The 21599-nt window shown below is 38.2% G+C and overlaps 1 protein-coding gene across 1 annotated transcript; it reads left to right on the forward strand.

Moving 5' to 3' along the window:
• The first annotated feature begins 256 nt into the window (after positions 1 to 256).
• On the forward strand, positions 257 to 17727 carry LOC140232848 (RNA-binding protein NOB1-like). Its single transcript, XM_072312962.1, has 8 exons — positions 257 to 331; positions 8175 to 8307; positions 8901 to 9034; positions 9523 to 9597; positions 10275 to 10850; positions 11514 to 11611; positions 15005 to 15146; positions 15734 to 17727. Exons 1-8 carry the CDS (start codon positions 260 to 262, stop codon positions 16007 to 16009), a joined length of 1506 nt encoding a protein of 501 aa, XP_072169063.1. The 5' UTR covers positions 257 to 259; the 3' UTR covers positions 16010 to 17727.
• The last annotated feature ends 3872 nt before the right edge of the window (positions 17728 to 21599 follow it).

The following is a 21599-nucleotide window of genomic DNA, read 5'->3' on the forward strand; positions in this document are numbered from 1 at the left end:
ATGAGGTAATTTGCTATTTTTATCATTTTTGAGAGTGACTTGATGACTAGTCTCGTATAGAGGCTCTTAACTTTTTTTAGAGCTGGACAACATCCCAAAATATGTTGTTTGCTTGAAAGCAGAGAAAATTTCCCTTCATCTACTTCAATTTAAAAAAAATCTACGATTCGATTGATTTTTTATGATTCACGGAATATGCTGCATTTAACACAGGTTTATATGGGAGCCCGGAAAAGGAGCGTGAGGCCTAGATGCAGCAATGGCGAAAACCACTAGAGTAGAACATGTGGTGGTGGATACTGTGGCATTCTTTCGGAATGTCCAGCTTCAAGTGAGTACAAAACATTTTCTCAGCCTAAGTACGTTTCATGCTTTCTGTACGAAGCGAAGTCATTCTCGTTAGATGCTGACAATATGACAGTCTGGGCAAGTGCATCATTGTAAAAATGCCTCTGCGCTGTGGTGGTGACTGGAGTCAGTCCCACATGTTTATTCTTACGTAGGTCTTTCTAGACAAAAATTCAAGGCCTAGCTACACTGCACTTGCTACAGACGTAAATTTAGAGCACTATACAGTCAGTTGTATCCAGTTGTATGTATCGATGACCTGCAAATCTTAAACTTTACACTGTGTCTCCCCATCTTACAAGTACATTTCAATTACAAGATCGAGCGACAACTTCTTGATTATTTACAAAACGCACGTTTATTATTTTGACACGCTACAACCAACAACTGGTCGTATTTATATGGTGGTCTTCACATTTATTTTGAATGCTACACAACTATTATTGTTCCTAGTTTGTAAGTTTTGATAGGGATTAGTGCTGGAAACAACATGAATTACAAACGAGAGAGAAATGTAGCAAAGCGGTGAATCATTCAAATAAACTTACACCTATTTTTTTGATGTCCATGTGTTAAATGTTATGAGCGAATCACCTAGCTAATGTTACATTAAGCAGGACTTGAGTTTAAAAAAACAACAAACAAACAAACATTGAATATATTGAACAATTCAGCCCAAGTCCAAAGAGTAATCAACAACATAAATGAAAAATAATGCAACCTCTTTATATGGCTTCATTAATTCAGGCCTTGAAATAGGATTTTGGAGGGGCAAGGCCATTTAGAAAAGGGCACTTTTTCCATGAGGCCAGCCATGAAAGGGCACTTAGGTCAGTCAGAGGGGCACCAAGGCCACATTGAAAAGGGCATGTTGGGTGTTTTTTTAAAGGGTGATTTTTGCGACGTTGCAAGAATTTTATGTTTTTTTTTTCATATTCTAACAACAACCCCCCCCCCCCCAAATACATAATATATATACAGTCAACCTCGCGTAAGTCGACATAATCGGGACTGAGCAAAACACGTCGACTTACGCGAATGTCGACTTACGCGTAAGTCGACATTTTGTCGACTTATAAATGAAAATTAATTTCCTCTGTACAGAGTAAGATTTGGATCACGATGCGGATTGCTACCCATATATCTTACTCCTTTTGCCGCCAAAACATGCCTACTGACATGAGCAACAACAATGTTTTAGTTCATGCATAAATCTTGCGCGGGTTAGTAACGACAACGCACAATTCCCAAATCTCTAGAGAGATTTTGAGAGAGCGGGATCGGAAACCTAGGCCCGTTTCTAGACACTTAACGTTTTAAACTTGATTTGAAATATCAAAGGCAAATTCCCCAAAATTGAATTAAACTTTGCGATTTAAATTCAAGTGCGTTGCTGGGAAGATATGCGTGTGATTTCGCATGATTCTGTCGAGATTATTTTTCAGTGCCGACTGAGTTGAAATAATTTTTAAGTGAGATTTTCCTTCCCTAATAAGTCGCCATATTTGTTCTGCTTAAATTTGTATTGCCATAAACAAAATGTTCTCGCGCTCCGATTCGCAACATTATAACTACCGCTCTGTACGGCGCGGGCCTGTCTGAAATAAGAAGAAGAAAAGTTTGTTCATCCGAAAACGACATCTTTCGGACTACTATAACCTTCGTAAAAACAAACCTCTTACCATTGTCGGACTAATTTAACTTTGGACTGAGATTTAAAACTTCGGCATAGCGAACTTTAACAATAATTCGTTATCATTTTTTTCATTGACATTTTGTGAAGCAGCATGCGTTTCGGTAGTTTGAAACGTGTAAATGTTGCGATGTCTTTCCTCTGCAAGTGCAGACTAAGTTCGGTCACGGCGAAAGTTCCGTTACGAAATAAAAAATAATGCGATCCTTTTCAACAATAACGCACTTCCGTACATTTTCATGCGTTTAAACGCAGTTTCTAGTTTCGGACAAGAACCGCAAGTCTTTTCTGCAACGCTCTTGCGTTTTAAAAACAGATTTGCATTTGATTTTTAGAGTTGCGTTTAAACGCAATTGAGTTTAAATTTCATACAATTTTCTAGTTTTGTGTTATTATCAAACGCAAGTCTTTTCAGCGTTCCGTCTGATTTGATGGACTTGTATTTGATTTTCAGAATTGCGTTTAATTTTTAATTTTTTGCTTACGATAATAAGTCTTTTAAACAATAATAAACTTCCGCAGATGTTTAGAGATGCGTTTAAACGCAATTTCTTATAGTTTCGTACAAAAACCGCAAGTCTTCTCTGCAACGCTCTTACGTTTGAATACAGCGTTACGTGATTTGATGGACTTGCATTTGATTTTTAGAGTTGCGTTTAAACGCAATTGAGTTAAAAAAAAAAAGTTCCCTTCAATTTTCTAGTATCGTGTGGTTATCAAACGCAAGTCTTTCAGCGTTCCGTGTGATTTGATGGACTTGCATTTGATTTTTAGTGTTGCGTTTAAACGCAATTGAGTTTAAGTTTCCTACAATTTTCTAGTTTCGTCTGATTAGCAAACGCAAGTCTTTTAGCGTGCCATGTGTTTTGATGGACTTGCATTTGATTTTCAGAGTTGCGTTTAAACGCGAGTTAAAAAAAAAGAAAAAGTTCCCTACATTTTGCATACAGTTGCATTTAATTTGCAATTTTGTTTACGAAATAAAAAATAATGCAAGTCTTTTAAACAATAACACACTTCCGTAGATGTTTAGAGATGCGTTTAAACACAGTTTCTTATAGTTTCGTACAAAAACCGCAAGTCTTCTCTGCAACGCACTTGCGTTTTACGCGTTACGTGTGATATGATGGACTTGCATTTGATTTAGAGTTGCGTTTAAACGCAATTGAGTTAAAAAAAAAAAAAAGTTCCCCACAATTTTCTAGTTTCGTATGATTATCAAACGCAAGTCTTTCAGCGTTCCGTGCGATTTGATGGACTTGCATTTGATTTTTAGTGTTGCGTTTAAACGCAATTGAGTGTAAGTTTCCTACAATTTTCTAGTTTCGTGTGATTATCAAACGCAAGTCTTTTTAGCGTGCCATGTGTTTTGATGGACTTGCATTTGATTTTCAGAGTTGCGTTTAATTCTTAATTTTGCTTACGAAATGAAAAAATAATGCAAGTCTTTTCAACAATAACGCACTTCCGTCATTTCCGTATAGATGTATAGAGATTTATTTAAACGCAGTTTCTAGTTTCGTACAAAAACCGCAAGTCTTCTCTGCAACGCTCTTGCGTTTAAATACATCGTTGCGTGTGATTTGATGGACTTGCATTTGATTTTTAGAGTTGCGTTTAAACGCAATTGAGATTCAGGTTCGTAACAACTATTTTCTAGTTTCATATGATTATCAAACGCAAGTCTTTTCAGCATCGCAATTGCGTTTAAATGCAAAAGTTGCGTGTGATTTGATATCACCTGCATTTGATTTTTTGAGTTGCATCATTAGTTGCATTGTAATAAATCTTTTTAGAAAGGGCCCTGGTTTTAATACCGCTTCGGAATAATCAACGTTAGAATATTCGGATTTACAAAAACAGGGGCAGGGGGCACATACCCCCCCCCCCCCCATACTTTTTGGGGCACCATCAAAATGTGCCCCCTTTTCTGGAATATGCCCCTTTTTAGGAGAATGGGACCGATTTTGCACTAGAAAGGGCAACTGAAAGTACAAAAAGGGCCTGGAACGAGCACAGGGGCAGCTCTCCGGGGGGGGGGGGGGGGGGTAGGGGTACACAGTGCCCCTCCACCTTTTGGAGGATCAACTAAATGTGCCCTTTTTCCTTTGAAGGTGCCCCTTTTTCCTGTAAAGGGGGGCACACTTTTTCCTAAGGGGCTGCAGTTTTAAGAACAAAAAGGGCACTTTGAGGAACAAAAAGGGCACTTTGAGGAACAAAAAGGGCACTTTGAGGAACAAAAAGGGCACTTTGAGGAACAAAAAGGGCACTTTGAGGAACAAAAAGGGCACTTTGAGGAACAAAAAGGGCACTTTGAGGAACGAAAAGGGCACTTTGAGGAACAAAAAGGGCACTTTGAGGAACGAAAATGGCACTATGAGGAACAAAAAGGGCACTTTGAGGAACAAAAAGGGCACTTTGAGGAACAAAAAGGGCACTTTGAGGAACAAAAGGGCACTTTGAGGAACAAAAAGGGCACTTTGAGGAACGAAAAGGGCACTTTGAGGAACAAAAAGGGCACTTTGAGGAACGAAAATGGCACTATGAGGAACAAAAAGGGCACTTTGAGGAACAAAAAGGGCACTTTGAGGAACAAAAAGGGCACTTTGAGGAACAAAAGGGCACTTTGAGGGGGGGGGGGGTTAGGGGTACACAGTGCCCCTCCACCTTTTGGAGGATCAACTAAATGTGCCCTTTTTCCTTTGAAGGTGCCCCTTTTTCCTGTAAAGGGGGGCACACTTTTTCCTAAGGGGCTGCAGTTTTAAGAACAAAAAGGGCACTTTGAGGAACAAAAAGGGCACTTTGAGGAACAAAAAGGGCACTTTGAGGAACCAAAAGGGCACTTTGAGGAACAAAAGGGCACTTTGGGGGGGGGGGGTAGGGGTACACAGTGCCCCTCCACCTTTTGGAGGATCAACTAAATGTGCCCTTTTTCCTTTGAAGGTGCCCCTTTTTCCTGTAAAGGGGGGCACACTTTTTCCTAAGGGGCTGCAGTTTTAAGAACAAAAAGGGCACTTTGAGGAACAAAAAGGGCACTTTGAGGAACAAAAAGGGCACTTTGAGGAACAAAAAGGGCACTTTGAGGAACAAAAAGGGCACTTTGAGGAACAAAAAGGGCACTTTGAGGAACAAAAAGGGCACTTTGAGGAACGAAAAGGGCACTTTGAGGAACAAAAAGGGCACTTTGAGGAACGAAAATGGCACTATGAGGAACAAAAAGGGCACTTTGAGGAACAAAAAGGGCACTTTGAGGAACAAAAAGGGCACTTTGAGGAACAAAAGGGCACTTTGAGGAACAAAAAGGGCACTTTGAGGAACAAAAAGGGCACTTTGAGGAACAAAAAGGGCACTTTGAGGAACAAAAAGGGCCTCTTTGAGGAACAAAAGGGCACTTTGAGGAACAAAAAGGGCACTTTGAGGAACAAAAAGGGCACTTTGAGGAACAAAAAGCGCACTTTGAGGAACACTTTCAACTAACCAGCCAACCCGTGTTCACATACAGTGTTACGGGGGTGGGGGATCTGCACAATTTTTTTTTTACATTTCATTTCACTTTTTTTCGCATGCGTGCCCTCGATCACATTTACTTTGAGCATGCGGGCATGAATGCAGAGCGAGAGAGATGGCAATTCTCGTAGCCGTCCGACATGCCTGGCACATGGCTTGCGACCACTTGCTCCAGACGATTTAATACTAGTAGCCGCATTCCCCACAGTAACACACGCATGCATATACTGTACCCACCCAACGCGCTCAACCGCTGATTGCGACACTCGACGTACAGACACCATCAACGTACTTCCGTACGTACGCGCGGGCACACTACGAATACACTACCTAGCTAGTAACTCTATGGCCGCTGCGCTGCGGACTCGGAGGCAGTCGGAACGGTTAAAGCCGGTCGGCCGTACCGTACGTACATAAGTACAAGTGTACGTACAAGTTGTCTCGTTGAGTTTGAATTAGATATATTGGGACGCGAGTGAACTGAACAGAAGGTATGATATTTGAGATGAGGAAATTTGTTCAAGCTTATTGAAGTGTAGACTTTGAGAAAGGGCATATTATACGTCATAAACAAGAACTTTCATTCTAAAAGGGCACCACGGCCACAAGAAAAAGGGCACATTTTTTTTTGGCCGTAACTTTGATCACGGAAGAAAGGGCATTGCGGCCAACGAGAGGGGCACCGACGGCCATGGCCGTCGGTGGCCGTCGGTTAATTCGAGGCCTGTTAATTTTCTGAATGAGTCAACATTTTGTCATTGGTGTCCAGTGTGGACACAAAAATGAGCAAATCAAATGTGCAGAATGCATGGTAACTGGGGTGTTCTTAATGGCTGATAACTTAGAAATGCAAAGTGCTGTAGGTCTGAAAATTCTTAGGTACACATTGTGGATGTGTTGATTTATGGTAACACAGTGTTTTTAAATTTTAAACAAAGTTCACATTTTGCCCCAAATGTAACACAATGGGTACCCAGTATTTGAGCCATGCACATATATTAATAAAATAATCTGGAACCTAGTAATTTGTTGCTAAAATTTCATGTTGTATTAATCAAGAAGACATCTCTGGTTCAAGAAACCAAGCTAATGTAAACTAGCTCTGTCAAAAAGACAGCAATAAGAATAAGAAGAGAAAAGAAATGCCAACAACATGCATGTACCACAGCTACATATGGACATGTACCTTATTACCAGTATTAGATTTTACTAGATTTTAGATTGATATGCCATGTTTAGATGTGCTTTGTACATCTAGCGGCCTGTGAATGAAATATGAAAAATTGTTTAACATTAAATACAATAATGAATGCAATGAATGAAATGTAATGAATGATTGTAAATTTGTATACAAAATCAAGAAATATTTCCCAGATCACTCACATGGAACCCAACAGGCAGGCCAGGTGGCAAGGTGCTCCATAAGCACTTGCCCAATTGCCTATGGCAAGTGAAAATCAAAGTCGGGCAAGTGTTTTGGAACAATGAGAGAAAATGCTGGTCTGAATTGGGCAAACAATAAGTTTTGAAGCCACTTTAATTTTTTTCACTTTTCCCATTACAAACCCACAAAGTCAACCATACATAAAACCCAAAGATAATGACTGTTTAGTGAATGCAATGCACTAAATTCCATTCAGCAACTTTCCAGTACTTGCATAAAGAAGCCCCAATGCAATGCAACTCCAACTCTTGATTAAATCAAGTTTGTTTCTCTAATGTGTAAACATGCAAACCAATGTGGGCTGTTTATTCAAATGATTGTGTTTTATTAAGCCCTTGACTTCCAAGTGATTATCAATTCTGTGTCAGTTTCTTATATTTTGGACTTTCTTTCTTGGGCAAGTGCTCTGCAGCAATTTGAAAATCTGGTTCCCAACCAGGCAAGTGGTTAAAAAAAAAAAATAAATAAATAAATAAAAAAAAAAATTCATGTAGCACCTTCAGACGTTTATGGAGCTGCAAGCAGGTGTCACAATGTTTCCTGTGATTCAATCTGCCTCCTTTATTCTTGAAGATTCTTGCAAATTTTTCTCTTTTTTGTGGTGGGTAGATACATAGGTGGACCACTTTATCGAATTGGCACCCTACTCTTTGCAATTAGTGAATGAAATAGAATCTTTTATGTGTGTAAATTATGACAAACTCACACAAGGGACACCCATTTAATGTCATATGCAAGGGACAGAGTGTTATGCCTCTTACTAGAGGGGACAGTATGATTACACACAATGTTGCTCAGCTAGACACGTAAATCAAACACAGGTCATGTGACTTAGAAGGTGCTAGCAATTGAGCCAAATCTCCAAATTGTGAAAATCAAATCAGTTATTTTTTAGTCATTTGGCTGGGAAGCTTTTACAGACAGTTGAGATAGTGATAAATTGAATGCTATTTATGATTTCGCTGTGGTATTTTCTACTAATTATGTTTTCTCTCTCTATCTGTTTTCCGTAATTATGTTACAGAATTGTGTAGAAGTCTTCATTGCCAGTAAATAATAAACATACACGTATGTGCATTATTTTGTTACTAAATTGCAAAATAAACTGAAGTGATATTGTTTTAATGGAAAGTGGAAACCAATATGATATAAGAAATATCAAATATCTTATGATCACTGTAGGACATTGCCGAGAATGTGCACACACTACAAGTAGTGGTGAATGAGATCCGAGACAAATCAACAAGGGAAAGATTAGCTGTTCTTCCTTATGAACTCAAGTTCCGTGAGCCTTCAACAGAATGCATCCAATTTGGTAAGTCCACATTAATAGCTGTGAATAATAATCATCACTGTGGTAGCATAATGCGTTGGTAACAACTGCTGTGCATGTAAATGAAATAGTTATACTGTACTTCTGTGAAAGCATTATTCAGCACCGTATCAGAAAAATTAACATACTAAAAATGTAGTTACTAGGTATTCAATTTTTGAAGAATGGTTGTAAAGCTATAAGATGTAAATAGTTAATATAGCAGGTACATTTTTCTCACATATTGTAATGTGTGCATACATATCCCCAACTGGTCTCTTGGTTTGAGGGAGCCAGGCCTTCCCTTTCAAACAAGAAATCAGTCCTCTAGGATCTGTGATAGAAGTCGTATATAAGCTTCATATTTTCCATCAAGTGAAGTTCACATGTGAATGATTGTGTCTTGTGGTTCTGTGTGTCCATTGTGGTATGGCGAGTTTTAATTTGCAATGATGAATATGGTGCCATAAAATTATTGATTACTTTTGAAAGACAACCACATATAATTCTCCTGTGTAACGATTATTTAGACAGTTTGTTATTTAAAAATTATTTTTTTTAATTTGATTTTATGGCTATGTTGTATGTAATTTCAGTGTCAAATTTTGCAAGGAAGACTGGAGATTACCAGAGTCTTTCCGCTGTCGACATAAGGGTCCTGGCCCTGGCATACCAACTGACCAAAGAACATGTTGGAACAGACCATCTTAAGAAAGAGCCAGAGAAAAAGGTGTGTGAGCATTCAATAATTCATAGATGCTTATGTCACAATTTGTCTTTGGAGGAAGACTGATCCAAGTTTTCCTAATGTGTCCGACTTTCATCATGAAATTTGTGGAACAAATAACACAAGTCCCTGTGTTGATACATACATGTATTTCTGTTTCGACTTGACTGGTTGTGTTGATCATTTCTACAGAAAAGTGTTTCTGGCTCAAACGCATTCGAGATTGCACATTTTTCAGCATTTCGGAAAAGTATTTCTAACCTCATAAGCAAAGCAGCTTTGCATTTATTAACTACCCAAATCTTCCTGATAGTGATTTGGAAACCTTAATTCTGCATCAGAATTGAGTGATGAACTTTTTTTTTTCTTTGTGAAGACATTTCATCCAATAGAGAGAACAAACAAAGAAACATTAATTCACCTGTAATACTGTTTATGTTTGCTGCTAATATAGAACACTACTAATGATATCTGGTCATTTGTCATTTCAGGTAACATATTCTGCCTCCAAGAAGCCACTTGAGAGTGTCAAGGATATTGCAGGTTTTTATTACCCATCCAAGCAGGTAAGCTCAGAGTAGTGTTTTGTATAACATGATTCTATTGAAGATCTAAATTAACTGTAAAATGCAAATCTTTAATATCAAGGGTGCTTGATTTTAGTGCGTGTGTATGTTCTGTGCTGGAATAGAGACAGTAAGCATAAATCTTTTTTGTAGCTCACATTTTACTCTTATTGTCGTTCTGTGTTACTACAGTTCTATTTTTGATTTTGCTTGTAGGAACTACAGATGTGCATGCAAAATAGATGCTGTATACGCTTTATATTTTGTAAGTGTATTATTTTGCAAGTGGTTGAATTCATAATCAACAACTACAGCGATTGTATGAGGAAGAATCCAAGGTGATTTCACACCTTGGATATGATGAACAATGCATTTATGTAGTGGGAGATAATATTTTCAAAAGACACTTTTGACTTTGAGTCATATGGCAAATGCTTGCGTCGACTCGTATACTGGGTATTGTGAACCACCTCTTCTTTGTCTTCTTTTCTTTCATTTTAAATGGTCTGTCAGTATTTGATTTTGGAGTTTCTGAGCTTTACACTTAATTATTTCTTCATCATTTCTATATAAACATCCTCTGTTCACTGTCTTTTGAGAGGACTTATTCTTGAGTGCTGTGAATGTGAGGCCTGTACGTACCTTTTATATCTCTACTTTTTGTTACCCACTTTTAGGTGGATGATAAAGTTTCAGTGCTCACGAGTTCACACTCAGACGATCTGCAAAAGTCTGAACCAGCTGATGTTGAACTGGAGTTGACCAGCATTCAGGAAAAAGATGGGACTGTTGTTGAGAATAGTGCAGAAAAGAGCCAAGATGTGGTGGCAGACCACAAACAGAGTGCCAGGACTAGTGAAAGTGAGGAGAAGAATGAGGGAGGTGGAGCCATGGATGGTGTAGAGAAGGACAAGGAGAAGGAGGAGGAGCAAGGGGAGGAGGAGGAGGAGGGAAGGGCAGAACGTGACCAGAGTGAAAATTTAAGCCCTAAGAGCAGCTCAGTGGATGAAGTGTTTGATGGAGAACAGGATGAGCCGGTGGAGGAAGGTGTGGATCAACAGGATGGAGATGAGGGAAAGACGGAGGATGGAGGAGGTGATGATGCGGATGGGGATGAAGATGTGGATGATGATGAGGCCGGATGGATCACGCCTCATAACATCTCACAGGTCAAACAGCAGATGGGTGTGAAAGATGAGGCAAGCCTGGAAGGTATCCGGGTTGGCTGCATGACCTCTGACTTTGCCATGCAGGTGAGTCCTTACTGTACATACTGTCTCTGAGATTCTCTGGAGTTGACCACACATTTAGCAAATTAATAAGAAAAAAAAAAATACAGATCTATAGAAAGCATTCAATCCAGACCATATAGCATTGATCAGCTTATGTTTGGTTTGCTTGTAAGGTTCTTTCAAAATGTCTTTATTTGTGTTACCTAGTTCTCATTGTAAATGTATGCAGTGGCAGATTCAGAGGGTGGCACACCGGGCACGCGCCCCCTCTTTATCTTTTGTTAAAACAACATAAATAAAAAGAATGAAATTGGGGGGGGGGGGGGTGCTTGCGCCCCGCTTTAATTTTGTAAAGGTGCCTCCCATTTACGAAATTCCTGAATCCACCCCTGGTATGGTATGTAAATCTGTGTCGCTGGAGAGAGAAAACATTTTCTATTCTGAGCTACAGTTCTAAGCACCTGGTATAACTCAACATATATGTAACATATTAGGTAGAAGAATATTTGAAAATGATTTTCATTGGCATTATCGAATAAATATGGATATTTAATTTTAATTTGACACATATGGTGTTATGATACAGGGATTGCAGGATACGATCTACATGTTAACCTGATATCAGACTGATGATATTGGAGTTGACCTCTAAACAGCTGATTCAATTTTTTGTACTCACATTAGAATGTCCTGATCCAGATTGGAATCCCAGTGATCTCGGTGAATGGAATGCTGATCAAGAGAGCCAAGAGTTTTGTGCTCCGCTGCCATGATTGCTTCAAGTAAGTCCCCTTCATGAGAAGAAGGTTTATCCTCGTCAGTATTGTAATGGACACTGCCATTTGATTACCTGCAACCTTTGAATGTGTTTTTTCCTCTTCAAGACTTATCCAGAGTACACTGTGGCCAGTGCAGTGTGATGGATAACTTTAAACACATTATTATTTTAGTGCACATGAGGACTGTAGGAAATAAAGTGCTGAATGAGGAAATGATGACATAAATGGTATCCCGGGGTACCAAATAAAAATCAGCCATTTTGTTGAATTATTATTTTTTTTGGTACCATGGGTTGCCAAAAGTGGGAAATTATTTGGATGCTTGAGCTAGCGCGCGCTAGCCACTGCACTGCACTGCACTGCACTGCACTGCACTACACTGCACTGCACTGCAGTGCACTACACTGCACTGAAGCACACGCTATTGCAATCACAGTATACCATGCATGCATAGTATAACATGTAGTTGCATGGGAATGACTGTACACACACTCAAAGCGCATACATTTCTCTGCGGCTGTCCTGGAGTGGATGTGAAGTGGCGCTACACAACGTGGTACTACAGTACCACGGTAACGCGTGATGCATCAAATATCCAAACGTCTATTTCATTGTGGTATATTATGTTCTGTAAGATTTTAATTTTTATCAGAAACTTATGTCAAACTTATAAAAGTATATGATGCCCCGTCTCAGACTTGATAATCCTGGATTAGTTCCTTCAATAACAACAAAAACATGAATCATGCTAATTGTGAAGAACATTATTTCCTTTGGACAAATCAGTAAAATTCAGGAGCTGTGCTATGTGTGATGACCACTGCTGAAATTTCTCTTTGCAGAGTGACCCCATAAATGAGTTATGACGGCTGCTGTATTCTCTCTTTACAGGGTGACCATGAATGATTTATGACTGCTGATGTACAGTTAAACTCGCCTAAGTCGACATCGCATATGTCGAATAATCGCGCAAGTCGATAATTTTAAAAAGTCCCGATTTTTCCCCATTGACTTACGTGTATTAATTCACACATAAGTCGAATTTTTTAAGTCGAATACTCGCTTAAGTCGATGAAATTCCAAGAACACTTTCACGGAAAAACCATTGAATTCACTGTGCCTAAGTCGAATAAGATTTTATTGTGTAATAAATCACTGTCACGAGACGCCAGTTTTTGTTTACATACAGTATATACCAAAAGAAACTGCGTAAATAAACATTAACGTTTCATTAACGCAAGCGGTTTCACCTGAATCGTTAGTAACGCAAACTAACGATCGGGAAAATTAACGTTTCGGTAGCAACGATGAGTAACGATCCCTAGCGCAAATTAACGATGTTTCGTTAACATTAACGATAGGTAACGCAAGAACTCGCGCGAGATTTTGGTTTTGTAACGAGACCTGGTGAAAGGACGACGTAGCCCCTGCCGAGTGTAGCGATCTATGCCTTATATTTAGCGGAGTCTTTTCGCGAATGGTTAATTTGCGACCGGGGTCACCAAAAACGCACGCCGGGCCACCAAAAAAGCCGAATGTTTGCCTTCAGTTTTGGAAATGAAGCGGTAACAATCGGTTCCATAAGATGCTGAATAAATGTCAGATGTTTGCTCTTTTAATTTTGGAAATGAATAACGGTAATATTCGATTCCGTATAATACTAAAATAAATGTCGGATGTTTGCTTATACTTTTGGAATGTCAGAGATTTGATTTTGCGTTCGGAAATGCATAAGGATAAAAAAAAGTATCCGGAAGATGCTGAAATAAATGTCGAATGTTTGCTTTGACGTTCGGATATGAAAAATAATGATATTCAACTCCATACGATGATAAAATAAATGCCGGATGTTTACTTTTACGTTCGAAAGTAAATAACAATTACATTCAGCTCCGGAAGATGCTAAAGTAAATGTCGAATTATCCCTTTGACGTTCGGAAATGAATAAAAATAATAATCAACTTTGTACGATGATGAAATAAATGTCGGATGTTTACTTTTACGTTCGAAAGTAAATAACATTAACATTCAGCTCCGGAAGATGCTAAAGTAAATGTCGAATTATCCCTGTGACGTTCGGAAATGAATAACAATAATAATCAACTTCGTACGACAATTAGATAAATGTCGGGTGTTTGCTTTTACTTTCGAAAGTAAATAGCAATAACATTCGGCTCCAGAAGATGCTAAAATAAATGTCAGATGATTGTTTTTACGTTCGTAAGTGGATAGCAGTAATATTCTTCTCCATACGATGCTAAATAACTGTCGGATGTTTGCTTTTAAATTTCGAAATGAATAACAGTAACATTTAGCTGCGTTTGATGGTAAAGTTAATGTTTGATATTTGCTTTAACGTTCGGAAATGAATAACAATAGTATTCAACTCCGTCCGATGATAAAATGAATGTCTTATGTTTGCTTTTATGTTCGAAAGTAAATAGCAGTAACATTCAACTCCGGAAGATGCTAAAATAAATTTTGAATGTTTGCTTTGGCGTTCGGAAATGAATAACTATACTATTCAACTCAGTGCGATGATGAAATAATTGCCGAAAGTTCGCTTTTACGTTCGAAAGTAAATAGCATGTAACATTCGACTCCTGAAGATGCCAAAATAAATGTCAGATGATTCATTTCACTTTCGGAAGTGGACAGCAGTAACATTCGGCTCCTTACGATCATAAAATAAATGTCGGGTGTTTGCTTTTGAATTTGGAGATCGAATAACGGTAATATTCTGCTCCGTACGATGCTAAAATAAGTAACAGATTGTTTCTTTTACATTTGGAAATGATTAACGGTATCAATCGGCTCATTTAGATGATGAAATAAAAAGCGGATGTGTGCTTTCACGTTCGGAAATGAATAAGGATGATATTCAGCTCCGTAAGATCCTAGAATGAATGTCGGTTGCTTGTTTTTACATTTGAAAATGATTAACGGCAACATTCGGCTCCGGAAGGTGTTAAAATACTTGTAAATGGTGGATGATTGCTTTTACAATCAGAAATAAATAACGGTAACTTTCGGACCGAACGTAGGACCAATTTAGTTTTGCTTGTTTTTTTTTTTTTTGTTTTTTTTTTGTTCGGGCCACCAAAAAATAAAAATCAATCATTTTGGGGCCACCAAAATAAAAGTTAGTGTGGAGCCCTGGCCTGCATCAATGTGGATAAAGTGTCTTGCTGAAGGGCAAATATCGGGCACACCGCTCCAGTTCTCGGCTCCAGAGTAGACAACATACATGTACATTATACATATGTACGTGTGGTGTAACTTTAAGTCGATTTTTTTTCGACTTACGTACAAGTCGAAACTCGCCTAAGTCGATGTGTTTTGCTCAGTCCCGAGAAGATCGACTTATGCGAGTTTAACTGTATTCTGTTTTCACAGAGTGACCCATGACATGAGTAAGATTTTCTGTCCAAAGTGCGGCAACAAGAGTTTGGACAAAGTGACGGTGACTGTGGATGAGGATGGTACCCAGAGGTATCACATGTCCCGCAGGAGACCTCCCAACACCAGAGGCATGAGGGTACGTAGATACATGTAACTTGACATGTCCATTATTGTCAAACTTATGCCTTGGATACCATGGTAATGATGTGGGGTAGAAGTTATGAGCTGAAAAATCTTTTCTCATTTGTAGAAGTAAATGAAGGTAGCTCTGCTTTAAATAATGTGAATGTGCATTCCTATTCAATGGTGCAGTTATTTGCACCCATGATTTAAAATCATGACTTTGCCCATTGGTGAATGACAACTTGGCCATGATATATACCATATAGGCTTTGACCTCAAATCCCCAGCATCACTTGTATCAGTATCAGAGCTGTCCATTTGCAATTAAAATAATTGTCAAAACAATAATGAAGCTGGTTGCCCAGAGTTTTACTGGCAGTATAACTTGATGGGTACCTGTTATCCCTATCAAGAGGACAACTGGGCCCCGTTTCATAAGAAGTTGATATGACGGCAACTCTTGCTGGAATGGCAATTGTCTTCGTTATTTTCTTGCTTTACAGTGCATTGTTTCACTCTGATGTTACTTTATAAATCCTTTGAATTATTCTTGTGTATCATTATTACTTTTTTACTTCTACCGTGTTCTCCTTAATCCAGTATGCCCTGCCCAAACCACAAGGTGGTAAGCACGCCACCAACCCAATCCTCTTTGCTGATCAGCATGTTCCACACAATCGGGAGTCTCGCAAGGCTCGGCAGAGGACCAACGTCTTTGATCCAGATTACGAGGCGATGACTTCACCATTCGCCACGCACGACGTGACGAGTCGCTCAGCACAACTCGGGGTGCGGCACATCGGCGGTCAGGGTTCTGGCCCCAGGCGGAATCCTAATGATAATAGACAACAGAAGAAAAAGGGCAAAAGGAGATGAACTAGCCTTCAGGCATCCTGGTTTTAGCACATAAATACTCACAAAGACATTGTATGAAAATCAGGTGGAAGACTGGTCAAAACATGTCCCAGAATGTTAGGCCCCTTCTCCATTCCCCCCACCCCCACCACTAAAATTAGCCACAGACCAGTTGTGAGTCAAGTGAATATGACTCATTTTAATTATATGTATGAAGTGATTGTACCTAGCTATCAAGTCTGGAATGAGTAGCTGAAGTACCACCAAGTCAGGAGAACAGACCTATTCATTATGGTTCATCTTTTTTTCTTTTTCTTTTTTCTAATGACATGATGACTGTGGAGGTCCCTTTGTTTCAACATTCGAATGCCCCCATCAAATCAAACAGACTCAACCTCATCACTTTTTTATAGGCACTTATTACAGTTTCCTTTCTACAATGTATCTCTTTTTGAATGTGAGACTTTCCACATTTAGAAATTGAATCATATACTCATTGGAATGGTATGCTACTAGATAATAAGTAGCTAAACTCAAACCTTCATCGCACTGTGAAACAGATGAGCCCTGAATTTATTAGTCCACATGCTGTAAGCTTTTCCTGAAGGTTGATACCTGACTCAATACTGTATTGTTAGAGTAGGGAACCGAAGTGTACGAAAGTGTCTATTGAATATAGAGTATGCCATTACAGCATCAAAATACTCTGTCTTGTACAAGCATGATATGGATACGTTTTGGTGACATCGTAACAAAATAAATATTTTTGAATATTTTCCCATTGTTTTTGTGAACATGAAGACTCTTTGCAGATGAACAGACAATAAACCTACGTTAACATGTCCACTCAATGCATGCAAAAAAAAAAAAAAAAAAAAAAATCTACCTAAAAAGCTGTCATACATCTGAGCATGAGTATTGTGTTATGTTTTAAAGGGGCATTCCGGACGATTTTCATAATTTCACATCATGTAGTACATAAATCAACAGCTCCATGTATAGATTTGTAGAATTTATTGTGGTTCTTGAGCAGAGAAACAGTACTTTCAAAAACCTTAAACAAATTACACTGAACAAAGATGATGACATAGGAGCCTCACATATCTCAGAAATGTAGCAGTGTCATTCCATTACAATACCGCATGCTTGCAAGCTCACCTGTGTGTAATCTATGCATGCCTTCTTCTTTTGTGCTGCTTCCTTGAGCCACATCTCATGCATTCTTATGGTGAGGCTGCCATGTCATCATCCTTGTTCATTGCAATTTGTTATAAACTTCGAAAACATTCTTATTTTTCATCCCAATCATTATAAATCCTGAAACGCTGTACCCAGTGTAACTCATTTATATATGTTCAAATGTAAAAATTTGAAAATCATCCGGAGGTCTCCTTTAACTGCTGCTTTTTAGCCACCAACTTTTCCAGTAGTATTTTCAATTTAGTAGAAATGTCCAGTTTGTATAAACAGCATGTGGGATAGGATAGGAATTTACAAATTTGTACAATGTATTATATTGTCCAAGAGACCCAAGCGAGGTGAGCGAGTGAATGCAAGCGAGGTGAGCGAGTGAATGCAAGTGTGTGTTTACCTTGCCGCTAGCTTGATGTAAATCAAGTGTAAGATTTCTTTTTGGATTTTGTTGGAACAGGACAAAACAACAGCAACAAATATGATGAGATAATGCAGATGTCTGGTATTGATAAAAAGCCCAACAAATAAATATTTCCTCACAGTGATCTGTGTCCAGAGTGACTTTACTTAATACATGGAGAATGAAATCAAGCAGACATTATGGTGAAAGTTCAGGAGAATGAAATCGAAACATATACATGGGTTGAGTAAATGTAGCAATTTTACTAAAACACGTTAGTGAAAGTTTGAGGACAATTGGACAATCGATGTAGAAGTAATGAATTTTTAAAGCTTCAGTGCTGCCATTGTTGAATGAGAAGATTACTTCAGTTTTTGATGTCAAATATGGAAAATGACATTAAAATATTTGAAAAAATTCTAAATATTTTTTTACTTTTCTTGCATATTTGAAAGAGCACTCAAGCAGGGGAAATAATATTACTCATAACATAATGTCATTAATAAGTCTAAGAAATGTGTTCTGTTCGTAGAAACTGAAATTTTATGGGATTCTCTTTACATTTTCTTTATATAATTTCCATACCTAACATCTCAAACTGTAGTAGTCTTCTCATCCAGCAATTGCTGCACTGAAATTGTAAAATGCAAAACTTTTGAACAGATTGTCTGATTTTTGTCAAACTTTCACTGATGTGTTCAATTAATATTGCTGTATATCACTCAATTGACATGTATATATTATCGGATGAGAATGCTATGGCTTTACTGGCAGCTTAACGCCCTCATCATTCTCTACCGACGATTTGGCTTCCATTCCCGTTGTGGTTAAAGAGTAATATGACATTTAATCAGTTCACATGCAGACATGAAGCAGTAATGATACTTGAAATGGCTGAGATATCCAAAAACCAAAGTAAAAATAAGTGGTTCTAATCAAAGGTGGGTCCCACCTTTTATTAGGATCTGTTTGTTTTTGAATGTCATAAATATGTACTATGAGTTTAGGTGATGATGTTATACACAGCACAAGTTTCCCAACAACCCACACTGCAATCTTTTTCTAAATTTCCTGTTTTTCAGCAAATATTTATAAGGGAATGCAGAGTGTAATAGTACACATTAGTGAACTTGGATGAAAATTTGACAATCTGTTTAGAAGTTACAAATTTTGAAGGATAATCGATGTGCTATATCATCGATGGATTAGAAGACATTGTGTGATGTCACAGTAGTGTCACAATTCGATGAGACTGCAGCATCGTTGTGAAACATTTATACATAGTATGTCATATTTACAGTCACCTTTTGATGATAAGCCATCTTGCAACATATAATAAGGATTGTGTAATAAGACATCAAAGAAGGACTGCTGAAGTATACAAGTACAATATACCTGTACTTCATTTAGCCTCCCTTCAATTGATACAAATGTATTTTGTCCAAAGCAATAATATATTATCTAGTCTGTGTCATGGTTGGTACTTATCATTCAACAACTGTATTATGATTCCTTCAAATTCTCAGCCAAAACTGAAGAAAATCAAGATCAACTGTGCAGGAAAAGGATCATATCTGCATGTGCATTACATACATGTATATGGATATCTTTTAAATCCATTATCCATTGTCATTAAATAACTTCATTTTCTCTTGCTCAAATTTTCGAGTAAACTGGTATACACATATATCAAAGAGATTGTAACCCTATAAAATCTCTTTATATATATATATACACATATATATACATATATTGTGTGAGTGTGTGTGTTAGTGTTAAGTAATTTGTATTCCACATGTTGGTCAAATGATATCAATAATAGAACAAAACTCCAGAAATAGGCATGCATCATGCTGTGAATACCAACAGTTTATTAGAGTTTCCGGCACCAAGCTGCCCTTGTCAAGTGATTTTGATTTCGATATATGTCCATTATATATATATATATATATATATATATATATATATATATATCTGTATATATGAAGACTTTGTTCGCAAAAACCGATAAGTCCATATGTGCCAAATGGAGATATTTGCGATTAAAGGTCAAGAAAAATAAAGAGAATAATAAGGAAATTTTTGCTTCTTTTGACCATATCTTCAAAAATGGACTTATCGGTTTTTGGGAACAAACTCTTCATATATATATATATATATATATATATATATGTGTGTGTGTGTGTGTGTGTGTAAAATCTTCTCTAGAACCAGAAGTGATTTAGATTAGTGCTATGAGTTAGTACATTGGTGACGGTAATTTCAACTTTGTTCATGGCAGAATCAGGTACTCCCCTTCATGGCCCCGGGTTGGGGGGGGGGGGGGGGAGAGACCACTAAATTGAGCCAAATTTTCACACTTTTAGCTTCTCTGTTTCAGTTTCAGTAAGTTTTATTTTTCCACTTGTATATAAAAGAAAATAAGTATAAAACATTATTCACAGGTCATGAAAATATGAACAAGATTTTACATTACAATTATATAATCATGTGAAATAATAGTATCCAGGTGGAGGAGACCGTTTTCAATAACAAATCGCTTGACTTGGACAACGGCCCCTGAACATGCCTTGTAACGTTTTTAGTTTTTGTTTTTTTTAACTAAAGGAATGGAACGCACAAACGTAGAACAAATAACGTAAATCTTTCAAGCAGTTTAACTCTCATTTGACCAAAAAGGCTAACACATGGTGGAATGTAAAAGGACCCCCCCCCCAAAAAAAAAAAAAAAATAGCAACAACCAAGAATAAGGGACAAGAATAAGGAAAACCTAACCACAGACAATTGACAGATGACAGAATATATATTTTTACAAATGGGCACTATGCCCCACTTGGTACACCTCCAAGGTGCCAACCCCCCCCCCCCCCCAAATTAGGGTTGTTGTTTGTTTAAGATCTTCTTCAATGAAACCAAAAATGCTCTGATCATTAGTGAGTGTACTTTCAAGTTTGTTTATGGCAGATCAAGGGGGTAGCCCCCTTGGGGCCGGGATCAAGTTGGGAGCCAGTTTTCACATTTGCATATTCTACTTGAAAAGACAAGGTCAATTTTCTACAAACTTGGCAAGTAGTATATAATTACCAGTGTGATAGAATATAATAGTATCCAGATGGACAACACGCATCACATCCGCCCAGGCCACCTTGTGATAATGCCCCGAAGTTCGCTATACTACAGTATGTTCTTCATGGGCACATCCTTTAGGCCCATAGTCTGCAAAAATGTGTGGAAGGTGAACTTGCGATACTCGCGATAAGAGACCCCCTGGGTATCTTGTTTTAAGAGAAGAGCAATGTTGAGCAGGAGAGAGATTCTGATGGGTGCAGTGATTCGATTGCGTGCTTAGATCGGGGTTTTACAATATACGCAGTGTGTCCAAAATTTCATTTCGATGTCTGTTTGTTTCTCGAGTTTGGAAATGCATGCATGCGTTTCACGTGAGTCTCGATCTGATCCTGAAGTAATGCATGTTTGTTTCGCAATTCACGTTTAAGGTGCATGCAGCCAAGCTCTCATGCATTACAACAAAGTGTAATTTCGATGCCTTCTCGATAAATCCGTTGCCATATCGAGTGTTCCTAAACGAAGAGAAAACGCAGAGGAAATGTGTGATATTTTGAACATGAAAACGATCACCTTATTTCTTATTAATGATTATTTAAATGTTTATCTTACTTGTTGGCTTTATACCTTCCGTTGCGGATCCGTTATACCTAAATGTGTTGGAAACGCAGCGGATCTATAGCTGTAGGTCCTATCGATGTCACTTCGGGTTTATTTCAGATCAATGTCTAGAAACCTACTCGTTTCTCCGATTTTCACATCGGGTTCTTAGATTGGCGTGACCAAGTTTATACTATAATCTTAGGACGTTTCGTCCTGGCAATAGGGTTACCAGTAGGGGAACCCGGGGCAAAGAGGAACACAGGGCAAAGTGAAACACCCCCATTAAACCTATACATATTCAGTCTTGAATCTAAAGCTCATGCACCAAGATCCCTCAGGGGATGCTC

The sequence above is a fragment of the Diadema setosum genome, chromosome 9 (assembly GCF_964275005.1).
Source record: "Diadema setosum chromosome 9, eeDiaSeto1, whole genome shotgun sequence".
In the NCBI taxonomy this organism is placed as follows: Eukaryota; Metazoa; Echinodermata; class Echinoidea; order Diadematoida; family Diadematidae; genus Diadema; species Diadema setosum.